This window comes from Herpailurus yagouaroundi, unplaced genomic scaffold, assembly GCF_014898765.1.
Source record: "Herpailurus yagouaroundi ecotype Mexico unplaced genomic scaffold, PumYag 140, whole genome shotgun sequence".
Lineage (NCBI taxonomy): Eukaryota > Metazoa > Chordata > Mammalia > Carnivora > Felidae > Herpailurus > Herpailurus yagouaroundi.
The window spans coordinates 23,846,460-23,870,238 of NW_024412395.1; the positions used below are offsets into that span (position 1 = coordinate 23,846,460).

The 23,779-nt window shown below is 34.2% G+C and overlaps 1 protein-coding gene across 4 annotated transcripts in view; it reads right to left on the bottom strand.

The window, feature by feature from the left end:
• LRP1B (LDL receptor related protein 1B) overlaps positions 1-23,779 on the bottom strand; it is a 1,898,953-nt gene that overhangs the window by 222,597 nt on the left and 1,652,577 nt on the right. For all 4 annotated transcript variants that reach the window (XM_040474969.1, XM_040474970.1, XM_040474968.1 and 1 more), the window contains exons 60-62: positions 19,726-19,925; positions 3,187-3,375; positions 2,197-2,345 (exon numbers count right to left, since the gene is read on the bottom strand). In XM_040474969.1, the coding sequence (XP_040330903.1) occupies positions 2,197-2,345; positions 3,187-3,375; positions 19,726-19,925 (538 nt within the window). The remainder of the gene's footprint in view (positions 1-2,196; positions 2,346-3,186; positions 3,376-19,725; positions 19,926-23,779) is intronic.

The window sequence follows — 23,779 nt, forward strand, 5'->3', positions numbered from 1 at the left end:
CCCTTTTATGATTATATAAAGGCTGATGTTTGACTCCCTATGTCCTACTATTTGAGGTATTCCTCTGGGTGTCAGGCAGCCTTTGGCTTTACTCTATTTCTGGCTGGCTCCTGAGGCTCATCACACTAGAAGTGGGGTAGGCAGGCATCATTTCTACCAAGTCACCTAAGACCAGTGTTACCTCAATAGAGTGACTCATGAACCACTCCAGAACAAAGGACGGGAGGTTACTTCAGAATAACCTGGAGTTTAAGCAGGAGATTTTTCTAAACTAAACAGCACTAACAGGAGTTATATTTAAAAATATTTAAAGGGGCGCCTGGGTGGCGCAGTCGGTTAAGCGTCCGACTTCAGCCAGGTCACGATCTCGCGGTCCGTGAGTTCGAGCCCCGCATCAGGCTCTGGGCTGATGGCTCGGAGCCTGGAGCCTGTTTCCGATTCTGTGTCTCCCTCTCTCTCTGCCCCTCCCCCGTTCATGCTCTGTCTCTCTCTGTCCCAAAAATAAATAAACGTTGAAAAAAAAAATTTAAAAAAAAAAATTAAAAAAAAAAAATATTTAAAAACCGGGTGCCAGGTTGGCTCAGTCAGTTAAGCATCGACTTTGGCTCACATCATTATGTCACAGTTCCTGAGTCTGAGTCCCACGTCTGGCTCTGTGCTGACTGCTCAGAGCCTGGAGCCTGCTTCAGGTTCTCTGTCTCCCTCTCTCTCTCTGCCTCTCTCTCTCAAAAATAAATAAACATGAAAAAAAATATTTAAAAACCTGTGATTTCTCCCTTAAATTTTCTCTCTAGGAATAATTAAGTTGCTTATTTCATGTCTCACTGTGGCTTAAATATCTAGTTCTCTAAAGATAATGTATTTTAGTTACACAAACAGGGGACTATAATTAGAACACACTTTGTAAAGAAAGAAGAAACTGTGACCTGTGCTTCCAATTACACATCAGAACCTCCTGATGGCAGCTGACACTACTTGCACAAATCCCCTTAAATACATTTTGGTTGCACTCACTACAGGGCAAGGGCAATAACAGCACTTACTGTGTACCAAGACTTTTTCCATTGAATCACCAAAATAGTGGCCTGGATATATTACATTTCCATTTAAAATATGAGAAAACTGAGGCATCAACAGTCTAAATAACAAACCCAGGATAAATTCAGCCAATTTAAGCAGAGTCAGGGTTACAGTCACAGTGAATCTGGCCTCAGTGTATGTGCCTTAACCTCCACACATACTGCCTTCCTCAAAGTGGTCTGGTCTTCTGCATTTATACCATTTTTTAATGGTGATACTCATAGTGATAACTTGAGAAGCTGGGTGAACTTGTATTAGCTTCTCCATTCTGAAAATAAGCACATCCTGAGAGAAATTCAGTGTTGTGCCATGAATTAACTGCTAGAATTAGAAAACTAGCAAATTCAAGACACAGAATTACAAGAACAAATTTAGTAATTTAAAAAAAATCATAGTTTCTTTGACAATTTTATCTTAAATAACAGAATGACTCAAATATAACAAAATTAAATCTTATAATGTCATATGACTGTTACCTAAAATTTGAAAGTAATAATGTTAAGTTCATGCAACTACCATCGAGTAGAAATTTTAATGCCTTTACTGAAAACAATTACATGCTGAAGAAAAAGAGGTTTTAGAATGAAATTATTTAGATCATATTTATTTATTTAGATCATATTTCAATAAAAATATCTAGAAACCTACTTTTTGTCTAATTCATCTTTTCCACATCACTTGCTCTGAGGAATGGGAGAGGAGCAGAGATGGTGATAGAGCAGGTTATCTAGGGAGAATTTTTTCTTTGTTTAAGCTGCATATAGCTATGCCTCAACCACCTTGCCTTCATCAAATATGTCAGATCTCTTCTGATGGTTCTGTTATGGCCACTCATGATCTGAACCACTGTTCTGTGCAGAGCTGTGTAAAAATGGTTTTCAGGTTTGATTTTGTTTCTCTTTTTCATCTATTTCCTAAGGTCTCATTCTAATGATATACACTGATTGCTTTTCCCTTACTCTGTGACCCCTCTATATGATGTATAAAATGTTATGCTAAACAACAACGAAAAAATGACATTTCAAAATGGTTTAAGCCAATAAACAAAGTTCAGGCAAAATCTTTCTAACAGCTCGATAATACACCCCATGAAATGATTTCTAGACCTCTACTGACCTGACTGGCTGTGCAGTTGGATAAGCAAGTCCTGTTGTCAGCTGCAAGATAGAAGTTGGTGGGACATGCACAGGTGTGAGTCTTTCCGGGGGCTAAGAGGCACAGATGACTGCAACCGCCATTATTAATCATGCAGAGATGTTTAGAGACTATAGATGAGAAAAAAACAACAAAACAGAATAATCAAGACCAATAATGTAGCATGGGATCAGAGATAGGACATTTAGACTTCATAAGTTGTACAATTTTATAATCAAGAATTCATCAAGGTCATAAATATAATTGTATTTTATGATAAATTTTACTCATTGTCCAATGGCATTAATTTTGCCATTAAAAAACTTTAAGGATACATTTCACAAAAACAAGCATTTTAGTAGAAAAAACTTGTCCATCAGAAAAATACAGACTAAAAGCATTTTGGATGAAGACAAACATATGTTTCGAAATATAAATGTAAAATAAAACAATGGAACAATGAGCTACGACTAATAGTGTAGTGGCCTTATTTTCTAAGCCAAATAGTATTTTAAGCAAAATAATCAAATACTTATTCCATAAGGTCTGATAGAATTCCTACTAGACATATGTTGAAGCAAATTTGATATATTCCTCATTTTTAGAGCCCCATAGATACTTAAATATAATTCCTTTTACCCAGCATTCCAGAAAGTAAGGATCCTATGACTATTTTGTAAATAAATCATTTCAAGAATGCATTCTTTATTTCTCCAACTACATGTATTATTGTCACTTCAACTTAATGTTTCAAAAAATTAATAATTCTCTGTACTATTATTGAGTTTCTAATCATATTCCTTAATAGACATATTTGATATCAACTGAATTCATCCTATACAATTATGCTACATAATGAAATCTGGTACTCATTCTCAAAAATAAATTTACACTTAACCATGGAGGAAACAAAAATAGAATGTTACTAAAAGATGTTGATGCGCTTATGGAAATCATGGAAAGAATAATTACCATCAGGTTGTCTATAAGAATGATACACCTGGATATCTGTGATGGCATGCCATGAGTTAATCAGTGAGAGTCTGTCTGCTCCAGAGGTTTTATGGGCACGGCTGAGTGACTTGGTTTTCCCATCAGTCCAGTAGATGTAGTCTTCAAACAATGTTAGTGCAATCACCCCTGGAATATCTTGATTAGGGACTGTAATAGGAGATGGTAAGATTAATGTTCAGTCTTGGAAGACTGCCAGTTAAAATATTCAATACTACATGGGCTGACAGATACAACTGCTACAGAACTTCATGTGAATAATTGCTGTGACAACCTGTCAGGCCAGCAAGGTTCTTTATTACCGGTTAAGAGAATGCAGGATCTGGCACAGGAGTTTGCTTTGCTCAGAGTTAGCCTGATTCCACCACTAGGAAGAAATGAATGCAATCCTGCTCACAAATAATGGAGGCTTCAACAGAAAGAAATACCATTCTATATATATATATATATATATATATATATATATATATATCTCCATCCATCCAGTTTTTCCCAACTTAAATCCTTAAATCTACAGGTCGTTGTACTGTTTTCTCCCACTTTCAAATTGATTAAATTATATATCCAGGATGAGATGTTTACCTCCTTGGAGATAAAGTGACTATAAGACTACTATAAACTATTTTTAGTCACTGAGATTTTATGAATATTTCTACATGCAAGATGAGCTGGCTGGCATAGGGATGAAGGAAAATAAGTGTGACAGACCACAATGTATTAGGCAGGTTTAACAGTCATAAAACTGTTTAGTTGCAGGTTAAAATTATTTCCTAATTATACTTTCATTATAGGACTAGGTTTAAATGTGAAGAGTAGATTGAGCATCACAAATGTGAATTTTTCATTCAAGAGATTCCAGGGTCCTAAAAGGTACATGAGATATAATAAATTTGTTTGGTGATTTAAGATTAAGTAACTTTAAAATATGAAAGAATTTTCTTCAAAAAATTTTCAAAAGCTATAAATAAAAAAATGGAAATTCCTTAATTTGCACAAGCATTCCAATATTTCTCCATATTTATTTTCAGATCTATTAGAAATTCTGAGAAACTGCTCATTAATGAAAAAAGGTACTGTAAGCCCAGTAATAAGTACCTTTTTATAACAGATTTTCATGACTGAGAATTAATGTTTGGCATATTCCTGAGTAGTAACTGAAAAACTATCAAAATTTCAAGCACAATTGGTTAGTTTTGTTCAACTGGGCCAAATGTGGTCAGAGAATTCACTATCACTCAGAGAAAATAGAAATAAAAGCAATAAGATGAGACTCCTCCAAATAGATTACACGTTAAACCACTGATGACTATCACTGTAGGGTCTAACCAGAACTCCATCTCAGAATAGATACTATGCCTATGAAGGAAGTAAAACTCAAGCAAAATCCATATGTGTACACTTTTGATGCAAGTACTCAAATTGAATGATCTGTGTATTCCTACAGACATGGAGTCTATCGCTACAATGATATGTGGAATTGGATAGAAAGATGAAAAGGACACTTTACCAGAATGAATTATATCTGAGTTAATTACACAAATTATTCTCATTTTCCCTCTTTAGGTGTACAAATTCATTCCAGAAAGATAAAACAAATGTGGCAAAATGTTAAAAACCAGGTTAATCTTGGTGATGGGTGATTATAACAATCTCTCAAAATATATGTATGTTTGGAAATTTTCAAAATAAAATGAAAATTGGCAGAGTAAGTTGAAACCCCCAGAAAGATCAACTCACATTTCCTTAGATGCAAAGTAAATAATCTCATCATTAAATACAGGCTCAAAAAATTAATCATCATTTTAAAATAATCTCTGTCCACCAGAGATTTAATGTATATATAAAAAGTAGAGTCATTGTAAGAATTTAACTATGAACATCTCCAATGTTGCGTAGTTTTTTGTAACTATTCAGTAAGTAACTATGGCTGACATTTGTTAAGCACTTTGATACCAGGAAGTTGGCCAGTGTGGTTCTCAGTGGGAGGGGGAGGCAATTCTCGCCCCAAAACAAAAAATGATCACACTCAAATATTAATAGTTCTGAGGTTGAGAAACCCTGTGATACGATATCTACTTTATATATCTTATTTAATATTCATAATTTTATTGTATAGTAGATAGATCTCACTTTGCAGATGGGAAAGCTAAGATCTAGAAAATTTAAGTAATTTGACCAAAGAGGGGGATTAAAAACAAGTAAATGAGAATCTAAATCAGACTCTGGCTGTTGAGTTCTTTGCCACTTTACCTATTAGCACTGTTTTCAAGAAAGCCAGCCTAGTAGGATAAAGTGTTGGTATAGACTGAACTGTTTCCTCCTCCCCCCAGGATGACTGTATCTGGAGGCAGAAAAGAGTGGGGTCCTAATCCAATGTGACCAGTGTCCTTATAAGAGAGAAACAGACACCAGGGGAGTACACATACAGAGAAAAGGTTATGTGAAGACACAGGAAGAAGATGACCATCTATAAGCCAAGAAAAGAGGCCTCAGAACAAATCAAGTCTGCCACCACCCTGGTCTTGGACTTCCAGCCTCCAGAACTGTGAAAAACTAAACTGCTGTTGTTTAAGACTCCCAGCTTGTGTATTTTGTTATAGCAGCCTTAGTAAGCTACTAGAAGTATACAAAGCAATGACTAATTTCATAAGCTCCATATGAAAGTCAGTTTACTTAATTACTTGATTGAAATTAAGTGATTCTTTTTCTGTGATTTTCAGACATGGGCAAAATTAAGTACTGGACAAGTTTACTATCCCTAATCTTATAGTGATTACTCACCAGAAAAATCTCTGTTATCAGATAATCAATATAAATTTATGGAGATCAGAAAGGTGAACTCTTATTTCAGAAGAAGGATGGCACACAGCTGAATGTACAGAGAATATAGAAAAGGTCAAAGTGAAGAAAATTAGCCCATTTGCCCACAATGACCATCTGTTTGATTTAATCCCTTATTTGATATTGGCGTAAAGAATAGGAATGTCACTCTAGTGGCTTTATAAGCCCGCTCCAGGACTGCTCATTTGGCAAACATGTTTATTTCCCTAACAGCATCACATACAACCACCAGAATATTTATTCTTGAGAAAACAAAGTAAAAACACCAACTTGAGTTAACGAGATGCAATCCGTTCCCATACATCTAATACTATAGTAGCTCCAACAATCTATTCTCTAAGAGACGGTGAAAAGTTCACTTAATAGCCACAAACAATGCCCATGAAAATCAAGCAAAACAAAATAAAGCAAAATAAACAAACAAAATATTTTTATATTGCCTTTCTAGGAGTTCAGCTCACAAGTTGGCAGTATGCTTTATTTCTTCTTTAGGACTTAAATCTCTACAACAAGTTACTTGACTATTTGCTTAAGCTTCTGTGAAAAAAAAATTGCCATATATTAACTGCTAAATGATAAGTATAAATAAATGCATGCCATGTTTGTTTTTCCATCAACAGATGTTGAATTTAGGCCGCATTGAGATTAAAAGAGATGTTCCAAGCCAAATCATCATATATTTTGGTATAAGAAACTTTTCTGATTTAGAATGAGTAAAATAAAATTGCTTATTTTTGGTTGTCTCTTTATTTGTTTACTTATTTTTTGCTTTGTAAATATGTATGCTTATATGTATACATGCATTTATAAAATACATGCACGCACATTTGTAATACATTTATTACATATAGAACTATATATTCATATATAATTCATAATAAGTTCATAATAATAAGTCCATATAAATATAAACATGGAATGTGATGGCATGAAAGAAACATTTAACAAATTCACTGAGATGTGGTTGTGTTTATGGAAAAAGTAGTCAATGTTTGCTAAAAACAATAAAGGCTATCCTTTTTAAGAGAAAAATAATGTGACCAATTGTCATACAGAAGACTGCACTTGCTTAATTAAAACACAAATGTGAAAAATAAACTTAGGAAGTTTTCGTTTATAGGTATTCAGTAGATATATTAAGAAAAGGACAGAAAAAATAGAACTATTGTGTGGGCTGCAGTTTAACAGGTATTTATTATATCCTTAAAGCCTATTTTAAAGCTGCTTTCTGTAGTTAAGTCTCTATTCCGGATAAGAGCCTTATTTATTGTACTATTTCCATCATTTCACTCAAGTACTAGGCTCCTAATTTTTATCTTATAGACTGTATCTATCAGAATAAAGAAGTTGGTGTTTTGCAAAAAAATAAATCAAAGAATACTCTTTATGGAGTTTTTCCTTTTTTTTTTTAAGTTTATTTATTTATTTTGAGTGAGAGAGAAAGCTCAAGTTGGGGAAGGGCAGAGAGAGAGAGAGAGGGAGAGAGAGAGGGGGAGAGGGGGAGAGAGAGAGAGAGAGAGAGAGAGAGAGAGAGAGAGAGAGAGAGAATCCCAAGCAGGCTCCACGCTGTGAGTGCAGAGCCTGATGTGGGGCTCAAACTCACAAATTATGAGATCATGACCTGAGCTGAAATCAGATGCTTAACTGACTGAGCCACCCAGGCACCCCTGGAGTTTTTCCTTTTTAGTCAGGTTGGATGCTATCCTATTAGTGTTCCTAGTAATTATGGCAAATAGAAAAGGTGGAAATCCAGAATATGCTTTTGGCTTAACCAATGCCTCACAGTTAGAGTTATTCTATTACAATACTCTTGATTATTCTTTTTTTTTGCGATAGAATTCATCATGCTAAACAAGTGTATTCCTAGAAAACATCTTTCTAATTTTGTATTTCAACTTATCTAGTTTAAATACTTAAGAACAAAATGCACAAATTACACAGTGTCCATCTTTTGTAGAGTTAAAATGTCATAGTTGGTGCTATAGGTAGAATATAATATTGGGATAATGGCAGATTAAGCACTACTTTGCCCAATGGGTTAAAATAGAAATTTCACCAGAGATACGCTCTCTCTCTTTTTCTTATATAAACATTAAAAAATTACTAAAAAAACCTTAGCAATATTTTTTATAGTAAAACAGGGTTCATAGAATGCAACCACTAACCATCAAAATTACAGACTAACTTGAGCATTACTATTTTTTTTTCCTTTGAGTATAAAGAATTTATGCATTGTTTGGAAGAAAATGCCCTAATAGTTGTCAGTGTATGACCAACTAGGTTTAGAAATTTAATCTCTTAAAATTTTAAAGTTAACAATTATATTAGATAAAACATGAAATTCTGTCATTTTTTCTTTTTTAATGTATTTTAAGACTTCTACTGTCTGATTCTTGATGATATTATCCTAAGGCTCAAGTTCCTGAAATACTGCAAAATTATTCCAACTTTTCTATTGTTTTTAACCTTTTCCTATCTCTTTTAGAGCAGCCAGATTTCTTATTGCATATAGAAAATAAATTTTAAATGATAATTGAAAAGAATAAATGAATTATTTACAGAAGTATGGGTATGGTCAGGTACTGATGATGGATTTTTTTTTTTTTTTTTTTTTTTTTTTTTTTGCTTAGGTCTGTTACCAGAACCTGGTGAAAGCTATGGCTAGTGGAAAAGAGCCATGCAATAAGAACAGTGGTCATTTAGTGGAGGAACTCAGCCACTGCCAAACCACTGTGGGTAAGCAAGAGGGAAATGAAATAAATAAATATTCCAACATCTTCCTCCATCCACATTCTAATCTCCTGTCAATGTTTCCCATGGATTCATTTCAACCTGAAGGCAGAAGATGTAGAACCTTGGTGATTCAGTCCACAGAGGTCTGCATTCTAGAACTTGGAACATGGCAAAGAAGTAAAGGTAGGCCAACTAGAACTCCCTACAGGTAGTATTTCATATATATATATATATATATATATATATATATATATATATATATATATGAAATATATTTACATTTTAAGTTTATTTATCTTGAGAGAGAGACAGAGAGGGCAAGCATGAACAGGGGAGGGTTAGAGAGAGAGGGAGAGAGAGAATCCCGAGCTGGTTCCATGTTGTCAGTGCAGAGCCCAGTGAAAGGCTCATGGGATCATGACTCTGGGATCATGACCTGAGCTGAAGTCGAGGGTCAGTTGCTTAACAGACCGAGCCACCCTGGCATCCGAAATGTACACACATATTTTTTATCTCTTATATCTCTTCCCAGATCAAAAACAATCAATGACACTCATTGCCTAGGCAGTACGGTACAAACTATTGAGCTTGATGAAAACACCATCTGTCTTCAGAAAAGAGGATCGGGATGCTCACTAATCCTCTAATCTGAGAGACCTTGATACTAACAATTTTCCCTCACACCATTCCAGAAAAATAATGTACAACAAGCTACGTAGAGAAGCTAGGGCATAAATTAATGGAAGAGAGCATGAAAACAAACAAACAAACAAACAAACAAACAAACAAAAACAAAAGGATGAAATGAAAAAGAGAGAAACATTTAGCATTGAAAAAATGAGGTGAGATTAAAGTAAGGCTAAAGAAAATGTACGCTGGAAAACACACAATAAATTTAGATGATGAAAGAAAGTAGTTTAATGTGCCAAAGAAAGTGGGAGATCCATGACAGTGGTCAGTAAGTGGGTGGATAATGGATTTTAGTTTATGAGAAGTGACAGAGAAGACTGGGTGGGTGGCAAAATGGCCACAGTCTACTAATTTCCAGAGCATGACTGCTGAGCCAGTAGCTGTAGTTACCAACACCCCATCAAAAAGAAAGTGCTTTATATAACCTTAGGGCCAAAGACATTTGTTCTTTGTCAGTAATTATGCATCCCCTTCAGTGTTATTGATTGCAGAATCCTCTTTTTCTTATAAGTACTTCCTCAGAACTATCTACAATAGGGTACGAAATGTTCCATTTAATATTTGCCTCCATGAACACTTTTCCTGCCTATTCTTTAACACAACCTTACTTAATGGTAACAGAATAAAGGCATTAAGAAATGGCAAGAACACTAAGGATAGCCAACATTTCCAAATATTATGATAGAATTTCAAAATTTACTTTTTCCAATATGAACACAATTTTTCCAAAAGTTTATCCATCAGTGAAACCTTGAAGGGAATAAAAAATAAATTTCTTCTATTCGGCATATGCCATAGTGCATACCAGATCTCAGCTGCTACTACCTGAGACTCTATAATATGAGGACATCTTTTAAACACTGATCAAATATCCAAACAATAGTTATATGTCCTTCCTTAATGAATTAGTGTATACTGGACAATTAAATGTATACTTATTGAAATGAATGTAATATAGATGGAGAATATAGAAATTAGTGGTGTATTTAGAGCTCTTCTTTAAAGCCATTAGTAAGAGGCTAAAGGCATCCTTAAAGCCATTAGAGGCTAAAGGCATCCACTTCAAATAATACACATTCTCCATATAGATTAAGAATACGTGTTTTAATAAAACAACAAATTCCTCTCTCTCATCTCTCATCTATATTTTTTGAGGTGGGGGGGGGGCGTAAGTGGGTGAGAGGCAGAGAAAGAGAGAATGAGAGTGAGAGAGAGAAAGTGGGGCTCCCCCGGGGCTTGTGTTTTAACCAAAGAGGAACTCACATTCACCTGAAGTGGAACTCGAACTCACTGGATTTGGTACTCAAACTCACAAACTGTGAGATCACGACCTGGGTCAAAGTCAGGTACTTAAACAACTGAGCCACCCAGGCACCCTCTCTCATCTACATATTTTTAAGTTATTCATAATAGAAGGTCAAATATGGCCATTTCAATATTTAATACCTAAAAAGAGTATTTCTGTTAATGAATGTGAGCATTTATAGCGCAGACAATGCAAATTGTAGTACATTTATTTTGAAAACTAGACTCTGCCTATAAATATCATCTCTTGACCAGGACACTGCTTTCCAGTCTCTAAACAAAGCAACATTGCTTTGTGCACTTGGTAAACATATAGTACTGTTGCTTTGAAAGGTTCTTAATTTTTCTGCTGGTGATACAAATCTTCATAGACATTTGGCAATGTGTTTTCAGAGGCGATTATCAGAACTAAATATAGGAGTTATGATAGCCCCCACACATGCACTAGGAATGTGTTTGTGAAGCTTAAAAAAAGGACTTTACCTATGGGACAGTTATCAATAGAGCCATTTACATGAGTTTACTATCTGGGTTTTGCAAATCTTACAATTACAAATATGGTTCCAGAATAAAAAACTGGGAATAATGTAACATATTACAAGCATTTTAAAATGTGCTCTAGGTAGTCCTAAGAATAAGTAGGGGTAGGTGAAGTAATTGATAAAACAGTCTTCTCTCCCAGTTCCAACTTCAGCTAAATTCCTTTAAGAAATGTTAGAAAGTCATTTATTAAATAAAAAAAACCCATTCTACAGATAAAAACATTGAACCATACTGTGGCAAAGCAACCTGTTTAGAGAGTAACCTGGAACAAAGCCAGACCTACTGATCCCGATACCCCACTGCCTCTTATTTAAGATGGATAAGATTTTTGAAAGTGGTTGAAAATTCATACTAGGGTAATACTTAAAATTTCCCATTTCAAAAAGTATATGGAATATATGTGGCATTTGCAAAATAATAATCTATTTAAACATATACACAATGTAAGGTAACGTGCTATTCAAGGAACAAAACTGAAAGACATGATTGACACTGAAATTCTAAGACTTTTTAGAAATGGCAGTTAATTTCAATTTATTTTACTGTTTCAGGAACATTTCTATAGTAACTGAATTGTATTTTGCTCCCTTCCATTAACTTTTATTGTATTGTAAACAGCAGCACATCAACACCATTGGCATAAAATAGCCTGTGAAGTCTACTGTTTGCAATGGACTGTGAATGATAGAGATTTTTTTTTCCAAAAGTACTAAAATGAAATATCCTACCAAGAAAGAAACACTCTAGAATATTGTAAATTTGGAGAGTGGTGTTTATTAGATTCCCTTCCTTTTTTGGTTTCAGTGTGTATTTAAATACTCTACAGACCCAAATGCAAGAGCTACTGAGTTTCAAAATACATAAGCACAACATGCTCCCATTGTTTTTTTCAGTGTTTTCAAAGTGACTTCTTAGAACAAAACCCTTCGTATATATATTTATGCTATTTCACCAGCAGCATGCTGAGACTTGGATTCCTTTTCCAACATTAATTAGATGATCACTGCATGGATTATGATTTGGATTTTTAAATCCAAACACAGAACTGCCCCCTCATAACACAAACTGGATTCTCAGAACAATAAACAAACAATTGAGGTGGACTACAATATTGACACTTCAGTGTAAGGTTCTTCAGGTCAAGGAATATAGAAATAAATGAGGAGCCATAGTCAACATAATTGCATGAAATTTTCAACAATCTGTCTACAGACTAAAAGACAGTTCAGTGATAAACTGTAGTTTGGAATCATAACCAACGATTCCTTTTCAGAGAAATTAGCAGTTATGAGTATGCATTTTTCCAGTATGCTGGATAAAATATGTATGTGACCAACTGAATTTACACAAGTTAAATCATTCTGGGATACAAAGAAGTATATTCTGATAAATATTTACTAGAAAAAAATTAATTTTATTTATTTATTTGAATAAATAAATTGAAAAAGTCACGGTCAACATATATTTTTCTTAGCTCACCCTATTGTTAATACTAATCACAAACTATTTTCAGCCTTTTTGTCAAGAAAATAGCTACCTCTCTAAGGTATCTCAACTTCAATGGCACCTGTAACAGAATAGGAGGAAAATGAAATCTGATGTCATGTAGTTTGATACAAGCAGTCAGAATGAAATTTTGTTCTAAAGACTAGAATTTTGTGGAATTTAATTTTCTTTCCTTAAATGGAAAACGAAATCTCTGAGTTGGGGTAGCTATGCAAAGTTATCGAAAAAATTTTTTCTCAGGAGATATTATATAACCTATTTCATAGATAGTTCATTCAGAGAAGGCTGTTAGTTTTTAAAGTGCATGAAATCAATGACAAAAGGTCTTTACTTTGGTCTCATTTCAGAAATTTGCAGCACAAATTTTGAAATAAGATCTAGATGTTTTTCTATAGGCAGGAGATACAGTTAGTTTGGAAATAACAAACTGTAACATCAAAATGTCCCACTAAAGCAGGGTATACATTTTTAAGCAACATTTTTGTTCTCTTTACTATCCCAAATGAACTAGTACCTTTATTTATTTTTGAGAAACAAAGAGAGACAGAGCATGAGCAGGGGAGGGGCAGAGAGAGAGGGAGACACAGAATCAGAAGCAGGCTTTAGGCTCTGAGCTGTCAGCACAGAGCCTGATACGGGGCTTGAACTCACGAACCGAGAGATCATGACCTGAGCAGAAGTCAGATGCTTAACAGACTAAGTCACCCTGGTCCCTAAAGGTTTATTACTTCTTATCCAAAATCAAAGCCTAAAATTCTCTGAGGATTGTTGCACTTTGAGACTGGTAGGAATCAGTCCCAAACATATATACCTACAAGAATATTATTATGTATATATTTAGAATATTTTATTTTTATATAAAGACACATACATTTAAACACTAAGCATTTCAATACAAGAATATTCTAAAATTATCTCATCTTTAACTAGATGTATTTTATATCTCAAGTGAAAGTAAGAAGAGAAAGAATCATTCAATTTCAATTTCTTCCAGATAAATTATCAGGTGTTCTGAAATGCTTTTTAGGGAAAGATACATTACATTAGAGGTTGTTTAATCATATCCTTAGAATTCGTCTTATGCTGACCCTTTTGTTAAAGTTAATGTACCTCTCATCAAAGCAGAGCTTTTCAAGAAGAATCTCTAAGTTATGCCTAATTTGGTACTTATTAAATTCCTCATAAAATGGACAAATATATGTGATACTAATGTCATCAAAATTACAAGTTCTTTTTCCCTAGATAAGTGCATAATATAAAATATTCACTTAATATTTGCACCTCGACCACCAATATTTCTGCTATTTTAGGCTTACAGATGCATCTCTCTCCTATGTTTTTATCCAATTAACTTTTTTTTTTAAATTTTTTTTTCAACGTTTATTTATTTTTGGGACAGAGAGAGACAGAGCGTGAACAGGGGAGGGGCAGAGAGAGAGAGGGAGACACAGAATCGGAAACAGGCTCCAGGCTCTGAGCCATCAGCCCAGAGCCCGACGCGGGGCACGAACTCCCGGACCGCGAGATCGTGACCTGGCTGAAGTCGGACGCTCAACCGATTGCGCCACCCAGGCGCCCCTCCAATTAACTTTTGAATGTAATACTTTATCCCCATTCCCACAGCTATAATCACTTCAAATATTTTCTCCTAAAATATTTTAACAGCCTCTAAATTGGTTGCTTTTCTAGGGTCTTTCATTTTCTATACTGTTGTCAAGTTTAATGACAGCACTCTTTCAGCTAAACACCATCAATGGCTCCCTATGACCTAGAGAATAAATTCCAAATTATTTAGCATACAAGGTCTGTCACAATCTGGCCTAAATTTGCCCATGTTCATCTAGTGACATTATCTCCCTCTTATATAACTTCTAGTCATGGCCAAATTGTATAAACCCCATGCTGCTTCAAGACTCTATTACATCTTTGCACATGCTGTTCCCTCTGTGTGAAGAAGAATCCTTTATACATTTCACCATATGGAGAACTTGTACCAATATCTCACATTTCTCAAAGATTCCCTTACTTCAGCAATAGCTTTCTTACTACTCCATGCATTTTCAAAATATTTTGCATATTCCTCTAACCCCAATCTAATTTATGTTTTTACTTGCATATCAGCATTTTCCGTTATTACAAGTGCTTTAAAACCACAAATTTATTCATCTTTGTAACTTGAGAGCCTAGCATAAGGCATGGCATCGAAAGAGCCATCAATATTTGTTGAATGAATACATGAATGACTGAATGGGAAGATCGAAAGGGAAGAAATCAAAAAACTAAAAGAAAAAAAAAATGAACTAATGAAAATTTGATTTAAATAAAACTCAGTCATCCAGGAGCATATATAATATTATATGGCATCATTTTATTAAACCATATCAATATATAATTATTATAGTAAATACCAGAAAAATGATATACAGAGGCATTAGGAAGAGGTTCACAAGACTAAGATTGCATCTAGATGTGCCTAAGCTGGCAAATTGACTGTTTATTTGTTTATTTAATTTTGCAATGTGGTGTTTAGACTGGTAGGAAGGTGGGTTGGGGTAGAGGAGATAGCAGAGAAAGATAGATGGAAATTCTTAAGCAAATTGTAAGTCACATATACCATGGAGGTAATCGGATCTATTGTTTAGGGCATAGAATTCTGAATTTTTAGAATTTCTTAGGCTGGATAAGTAATAATTAAGTAATGTTTCATGTATGAAATTACTGAATGGTCAAATAAGAATATGTTTGGAGGAAAAAAAACTGTCAGGGTTTAATTTTTCTCCATTATTAAGATTTGGCTTATCAAATGGAAGCCAAAATTCTGAAATTTCTCATATATCTTTCATATTCTCAAATTACTTTGTCATGACTGACATATCCCACTCTTAATAAGCTTCGGTCCCACTCTCTAAGAATAAATGAGAACAATAACACTAGTCTAGTAAAGAGAATAAGAAAAGAGATCAGTGACCTAACTAATGGGAAAGTTACTATTGATGTCAAAGTCTCATTTTCCACCTCCAAATACACAATCAAGAAACCACAGCATTCTCTATGTCTTTACCAGGAAAGTGCAAGAAATATAAAAATGCTACTCCCCTTCACAGACATGACAAATGAATGCCTCTTTTTCCACTGACTGTGGAATTAGCATAATTTAGGCTGCCTACAATGAGTAGCTCATTAGTAACTACTAGGTAATTGTTGGCTTACATTCAGTTATTGGCAGATGCCTGATAAGATGCTTAATGAATTTTTCATTAGTCTTTCTGAGAAAGCCTTCAGGAGAAAATACTTCTGATGGCATCAACTCTTTTACTTTCTTTTTCTCCCCTGGAGCCTCCAAGTATTTTCAAAATCAAATTTTAAAATGTTGATAACATCATACCTGGGTATCTTTCAGCCAAATATTTTACTCTAATAAATATAGTGCTATTTCTCCTTGCTATATATGTCCTTCTACCCAAAGTCACCACGAGTACCATGATTGAAAGACGCTTCATTTATACATATTTAATTTTGAATTAAGTTTTCAAAGCATTAGTCACCCACATATCTGACATCATTTTTAATAATCGGGGATGGAATCAATAGTTTCTAACAGACATTTTTAACTACAATTTGTGTTCAAACACGAAGTCTCCAATGCAAATAGACAAATATTTGATGCCGAAATATATGTTTTCAATATTCACTTATCTGACCAAAACTTGTTTAAATAATATTGTACAGTGAACATTTTTAGTAGAAAGTAAGACATTCACAACAACCTAGAGCTTTATATTGATGCTAAAAATAAATGGGTTCCTAGTTACATGGGGAAAATACTGATTACCACAATAAAACTTTCAATTATATCATCTGAGAATGTTGCAGAACATTTCATTATTGATTCTTTGGAGAAGATATAACTGCTGAATGCTAAGTGTGATTCTGATTTGTCAACATTACTTTTGCTGTAATTAAAATCCTAAAGTCATCTTTAAATAATTCTTCACTCAAATTGCATCCTGATGAGTTTCTTTATCTCTATAATTGGATTGCCAACACCTAAATAAGTGACTCATCCAACTACACTTGTGATACCTCAATGTTCTTACCCTTAAAAAAGCACCTCGAAAAGCTTTCTGTCAGCAATGATAGTTAGAATAATATATTTGTTTAAACATCAACTGAGAAGAACTTAGGCAAAATAATTAAGTGGTATGACTTCAGTGACTTTTGTCTCCTTTATTTTTATTTGTTTACTTATTCATTTACTTTTAAACTCTGTGACTTGATCCTTCTGAGGACTGCACACTGGCACACATTTGCAAGGTCTCACCTGGCAATAAGATTATCAGTAATCCTCTCTTATCACCTCCTCCCATTTCCCTCCACCCAGGGTGTTGGTCTAAGCTTACTGCCAGAGAAGAAAGCAGCCTGATAAGCTAAACCATGCTACTGTGTGGGCTTTCTTTGGGACCTCTCTGTGAAGATAGGTCCCTCTTACCATTTGAAGATAAAAACACCTAATAACAAAGGTGATGTTAGGTCAATAAAGATGAATAAAAAGCCATCAATAAAAAGCCATTTGTCTTCCCTGACTTCAAACTGTCTTCAATCCTCAAGACAGTATGGTACTGGCACAAGAACAGACACTCAGATCAATGGAACAGCATAGAGAACCCAGAATGGGTCCACAAACAAATGGGCAACTAATCTTTGACAAAACAGGAAAGAATATCCAATGGAATAAAGACAGTCTCTTCAGCAAGCGGTGCTGGAAAACTGGACAGCGACATGCAGAAGAGTGAACCTGGACCACTTTCTTACACCGTACACAAAAATCAACTCAAAATGGATGAAAGACCTAAATGTAAGACAGGAAACCATCAAAATCCTCAAGGAGAAAGCAGGCAAAAACCTCTTTGACCTTGGCTGCTGTACTTTCCTACTCAACATGTCTCTGGAGGCAAGGGAAACAAAAGCAAAAATGAACTATTGGGACCTCGTCAAAGTAAATAGCTTCTGCACAGCAAAGGAAACAATCAGCAAAACTAAAAGGCAACTGACAGAATGGGAGAAGATATCTGCAAACGACATATCAGATAAAGGGTTAGTATCCAAAATCTATAAAGAACTTATCAAACTCAACACCCAAAAAAAAACAAATAATCCAGTGAAGAAATGGGCAGAGGACATGAACAGACACTTCTCCAAAGAAGACATCCAGATGGCCAACTGACACATGAAAAAATGCTCCACATCACTCATCATCAGGGAAATACAAATCAAAACCACAATGAGATACCACCTCACACCTGTCAGAATGGCTCACATTAACAACTCGGGCAACAACAGATGTTGGCGAGGATGCAGAGACAGAGGATCTCTTTTGCATTGCTGGTGGGAATGCAAACTGGTGCAGCCACTCTGGAAAACAGTATGGAGGTTCCTCAAAAAATTAAAGTAGAACTACCCTATGACCCAGCAATTGCACTACTAGGTATTTATCCAAGGGATACAAGTGTACTGTTTTTAAGGGGCACATGCACCCCAATGTTTATAGCAGTGCTATCAACAACAGGCAAAGTATGGAAATAACTCAAATGTCCATTGGCAGATAGGTTGATAAAGAAGATATGGTATGTACATACAATGGAGTATTACTCAGCAATCAAAAAGAATGAAATCTTTCCATTTGCAACTATGTGGATGGAACTAGAGGGTATTATGCTAAGTGAAATTAGTCAGAGAAAGACAAATATATGATTTCACTCATATGAGTACTTTAAGAGACAAAAACAGATGAACATAAGGGAAGGGAAGCGAAAATAATAAAAGAACAGGGAGGGGGACAAAACATAAGAGACTCTTAAATATGGAGAACAGAGGGTTGCTGGAGGGGTTGTGGAGGGTGGATGGGCTAAAAGGTTAAGGAGCACTAAGGAATCTACTCCTGAAATCATTGTTGCACTATATGCTAACTAACTTGGATGTATATTAAAAGATAAAAATAAATAAAAAATAAATAAAAAATTATCTTCTTCATTCTGGGAAAAGTGTCATCTTTAAACCCCTAAAGTATTTTGAGTGTTCACTGGAATTATTTGTGGTTTCTGTTACATCCCTGTCATCTTTGTCTTCGTCATCATGTCCTTCTCCATTGCTCTTATGAATTCCCTCATCCTCAGCTATTTTTCTTTAAGACCTCCCCGTCATCCCTAATTCCAGTGTTACTTTCCTCATATCTAAATGCTTCATTCATATCTTTATATTGAGTTTTTTAATCTACTCAGAGTTATAAAAAATAGAAAAGTAAAGTGTCTGTAGAATTTTATATTCATTCATATTCAAATAATTTTCTGTATGTTACTGTAATTTGATGGCTGTTTTCCAGTTTAATTTTAGTGGCCATTGTTGATTAGATAACAATAAATTTGATCATGTATGCAGTAGAATTGATAACTTTTAAATGCTATTACTTCACTGTCTTTCGAGAACTATACTCTTATTTGGTATTTTTAAAAAACTTAGCCCTACCAGATTGCAATAATAATCTTATATTTACAGGCATATAACCTTCTATCTCAATCCGTTAAGATTGTATGTATATATTAACTAAGAAAAATATTGTTCATTTACTGTAAAAACTACTTTGAAAGATACAATTAGAGAAAATATTCTCAATGACTTTTATACATGATTACAGAAGTTCTGAGTAAATATATCTAATTCTTATTTACCAATATTGTCATAAAGGAACATGATCATGTAATCTTAAATTACAAAATTAATTTAATGAGAAAAATTATATATAATGAATACATAAGTGTGTACATATTTTCTAAATGAATAATGTACGTACTGATAAAATAGAGTCATTTGTGTTACTGGACCAACCTGTGTGTCTATGAGATCCATCCATGTTGCTAAATTCAATATGATTTTCATCAGCCCAGTAGAGTCTACGGTTGACATAATCTATAGTTAGTGCCATAGGTCTGGAAATCTTGGTTTCTATGACAACACTCTGATTGGTTCCATCCATTCCAACACGGCCAATGTGAGGATACTCACAGCAATCAATCCAATACAAATACCTAGGAAAAAAAAATCAATAACAATATTGTTTACAGACACTCAGGGAGTAAAACATCACATGATACTTCACTTATTTTCTCAGCTATTCCCTAGTTAATTCTTGGTATCTCTAAGAACTGTAACTTCTAAGAAGCATACCTTAATGCAAGCATTTCTTATGATTTTTATTAAACATATAGTACACTTTGAAATATCCATATAATTTTAAACTTGTTTCCTTTAGCACACAAACCCATATATGTATATTATATAACATATAATATATCTGCAAGTGTTAACAAGGTACAGATCTCTAAATCTAACAGAGGTAAGCCTTCAAACTGCATCTGTAATGTTGGAGGAATAACACTATCTAGATATATACTTTTTTCTTTTGGCTCATTACCAGTGAAAAATTCAAAATGATTTATGGAGGAGTACTTTATATTTTCCTGAATATGCATTGTTCAGTGTGGTAGTCTTTAGCTAATTGTGACTCTTTACATTTAAATTCATTAAAATCATATAAAATTAAGTAGACTGAATTGTTCCTCAGTCATACTAGCCACATTTCAAGTGCTAGATAGTCATATGTTGGACAACATTGATTTCAATTATGTTATTGGAAGTTTTAGAGTAAGGTATTTCAGATAGTAGGGAAAAAAACAATAAAAGGAAGAAAATTATATTGCTACTAAAACTAATTGAGGTAAACATAAATATTGCATCCCATAAAATGTAAATACTATATAAGTGACAGGAATTACTGAGGAATTTCTATTTAATTAAACACATTATTTTTTATCATAGTGTAAAAAGCCACTTTACGTTTTGAATATATTCCTTCTCTCTATAATTCAAGATATGAGTTAGAGGGTCTTTAATGTCCTTTTCACATTCCAACACTAAAACTGAAACTTACTAACACAATTAGTTGCCCCAGACCCATTCTTTTCTTTTTAGTAAGTGTAGAACCATGAACAATTAATTCTTCAAATTTGGAGAATGTATAATTAAAATAATATGGTATGAAAATTATTCTTTATGGTTTATAACTGGCATATTTACTTTAAAATCAAACTTTTCTTAAAGAAAACTTTCTCATACATTCTGACAGTGATAGTTATGTGTAGACATTTTAACCACACACTATAACAAAATAAAAGTTTTGAGGGAAAACCATTTATCAGATACTGGGATAACATAAATGATAATTGTAAGAAATATGGGCACTTTTGTGCTGACGGTCATTTTGGGGTGTTCTGCATAAAGGCAGGGGATAATGGATTATAAAGATTTTTTAAAAGTTCTTTACTAGCCAAAATATCATTAAGAGTCCTAATTAAGCAGGGCAGTTAAAATGAGAAATATGTATCTATCTGGTAAGGACTAAATGAAAAGTAGATTCAAGAGCTGAGATTCACAGAGAGCTCTGAGAGTGAGAATTTAAAAGCAAATTTGAATCTGGAAATACAACAGTCAAGTTTGTATAAGATGATACTGGAATTGCTAGCCAATGCTTATGTATATCTATGTAGTTCTGTACAAAATTGAAAACCTCAAATCATCAAATAATACTAGATATCAAGCCTTTCAGAAATGGATTAAGTGTACTTCTTAAATCTTGAATTATTTTAAGTTATTTAAATCTTGAATTATTATACTTTTATATATAAAGCAAACATATGTCAGCAAACACATTGTGTCTAGAAAACCACACAATATGTTTCTTTCTAGTAAATTTATGGAGGTACACCTTGCTGTCTTGCTGGAGATAATGGCAGTATAGATAAAGGGGAAGAAACTGAATCAGAAAGAAGTAAAAATGCAAAGACAGTTTATCTCATTGAAATCAGAACATTCCTCCTTGCCTTACTGACTCTGAATCTTGGTAACACTAACATAGCAATTTTTTTTCCCTAATAGATGATATCATATGCCAGCTTCTCTCAACCATGTTAGATATGACCAAATATATTTGGGCTTCTATACAACCATGATGTTTTTCAGACTAAATATAAGCAAATAAAAATTTAAAGCAGTATTGCAATAACTTCTGTAACATTAAAAAGAACATGCCAATTTGGACCTAATTAGAGGCAGTGTTCATATTTCTGTTTAGCTATTTACTCTACATGTGTTTGCATTATAATTAAAAAAAATCCCAAAAGTAAAAAAAAAAAAAAAGAGAAAAAAAAAAGTTTGCTCCATCAAATGTTATCAACAAAGTATTGCAAACTACTGAATGTGAATAATAATGTTTTTGAAGTCATTAAGTAAATTATGAATTCCAAATGGTCAGACCTCCATATAATAGCAATTTAAAATTTTTATTTTTAATCTGAATTTTTTTTTTCTTTTTGGCTAGTCTTATCACCACCTTGAACCAAGATACCAAGAATAGGAAGAGCACATTTCATGGAGTCTAACATCTGTTACATCAGTCCCAGAAATCTCTCTAACAGCTCTCATCCTAAAATCCTGTCCTTGCCATTCAAACTCTCCTTTTTTAGGCACAAACACACTTCTACCAGTTACTCCCCACCATTAAAAAATGTGTCAGTTCTAGGGCATCTGAGTGGCTCAGATGGTTAAGCACCTGATTCTTGATTTCGGCTCAGGTCATGATCTCACGATTAGTGAGTTCAAGCCCCGTATTGGGCTCTGTGCTGACACTGTGGAGCCTGCTTGAGATTCTCTTTCCCTCTCTCTCTGCCTCTCCCTTGCTTGCACTCTCTCTCTCTCTCAAAATAAATAAACATTAAAAATATATATTTAAAAATGTGTCCGTTCAGCTCAAATTGGATTATTTACAGTCCCACATTTTCACTTCTGTGTTTCCCTGAGATCACTGGCCCTTCTCCTTTCCCTTCAATCATATAGATCTTCTCATTCAGACATAATTTGCTTTGCCCTTCTATTATCCACAAATTCTTCCCTGATCAATGTTACTTCACATTTTTCACGATGGTTACAAGATTGTGAAATGCTTTGTTAAACAAAGTAAGCATCATCTTTTTTATCGTGAGAGCCTTTAATATGCTTTAATCTGACATAGTGATTCTCTCGGAACTATAGTGTCCCTTTCTTTATCACATAGTCTTGGGCGATAGCATTTATTTTCCTAGTAAATAGAAAACAGGAAACAAACTTTGGGAAACTGTGTTTTAGCTTTTCTGTCCTACAGAATTCCTTTTTTTTTTTTTTATTGCATGTATAATTGAACAATGTATATATTGTAAACATAGGAACCCCCAAGGCAGTAATGATGTAGATTCTCAGGTCTCCTAATCAGATCAGAGAATGTACCTCAATAAGTCAGCGGGTGTAACAACTGTAATAAACCCAAGAGCCTTTTTTTTCCTGAGAGAGAGAGAGAGAGAGAGAGAGAGAGAGAGAGAGAGAGAAAGCATGAGGGAGAGGGAGAATCCCAAGCAGGCTCCACGCTCTGCACAAAGCCCGATGAGGGGCTCAATTACACAACCCTGGGATCATGACCTGAGCCAAGATCAAGAGTCAAAGGCTCAAATGATTGAGCCACCCAGGCACCCCAGCCCAGAACCATTTTTAAGTAGATTGAGAATATAATTTGAAACAATAATTTGTTGAGGCAATGTTATGTACCAGATACTTCTTAGAATTAGAACACCAAGATAAACAGATATGATTTTTGTGTTTAAAAATCTCTCAGTGAATACAATGATGGTAGATGTAAAAGAAATGAAAACAATATTATGATAAAACTATTTTACTATGGAGGCACAAAAGAGGGAATAATAATTTTACTTAGATGGAAGAAAGCATGAAAGAAATCTCGTGCTCACTGATAGTTCTTTGAAACATAAATCTTATTTTCATAGCTATCTTAAGATAA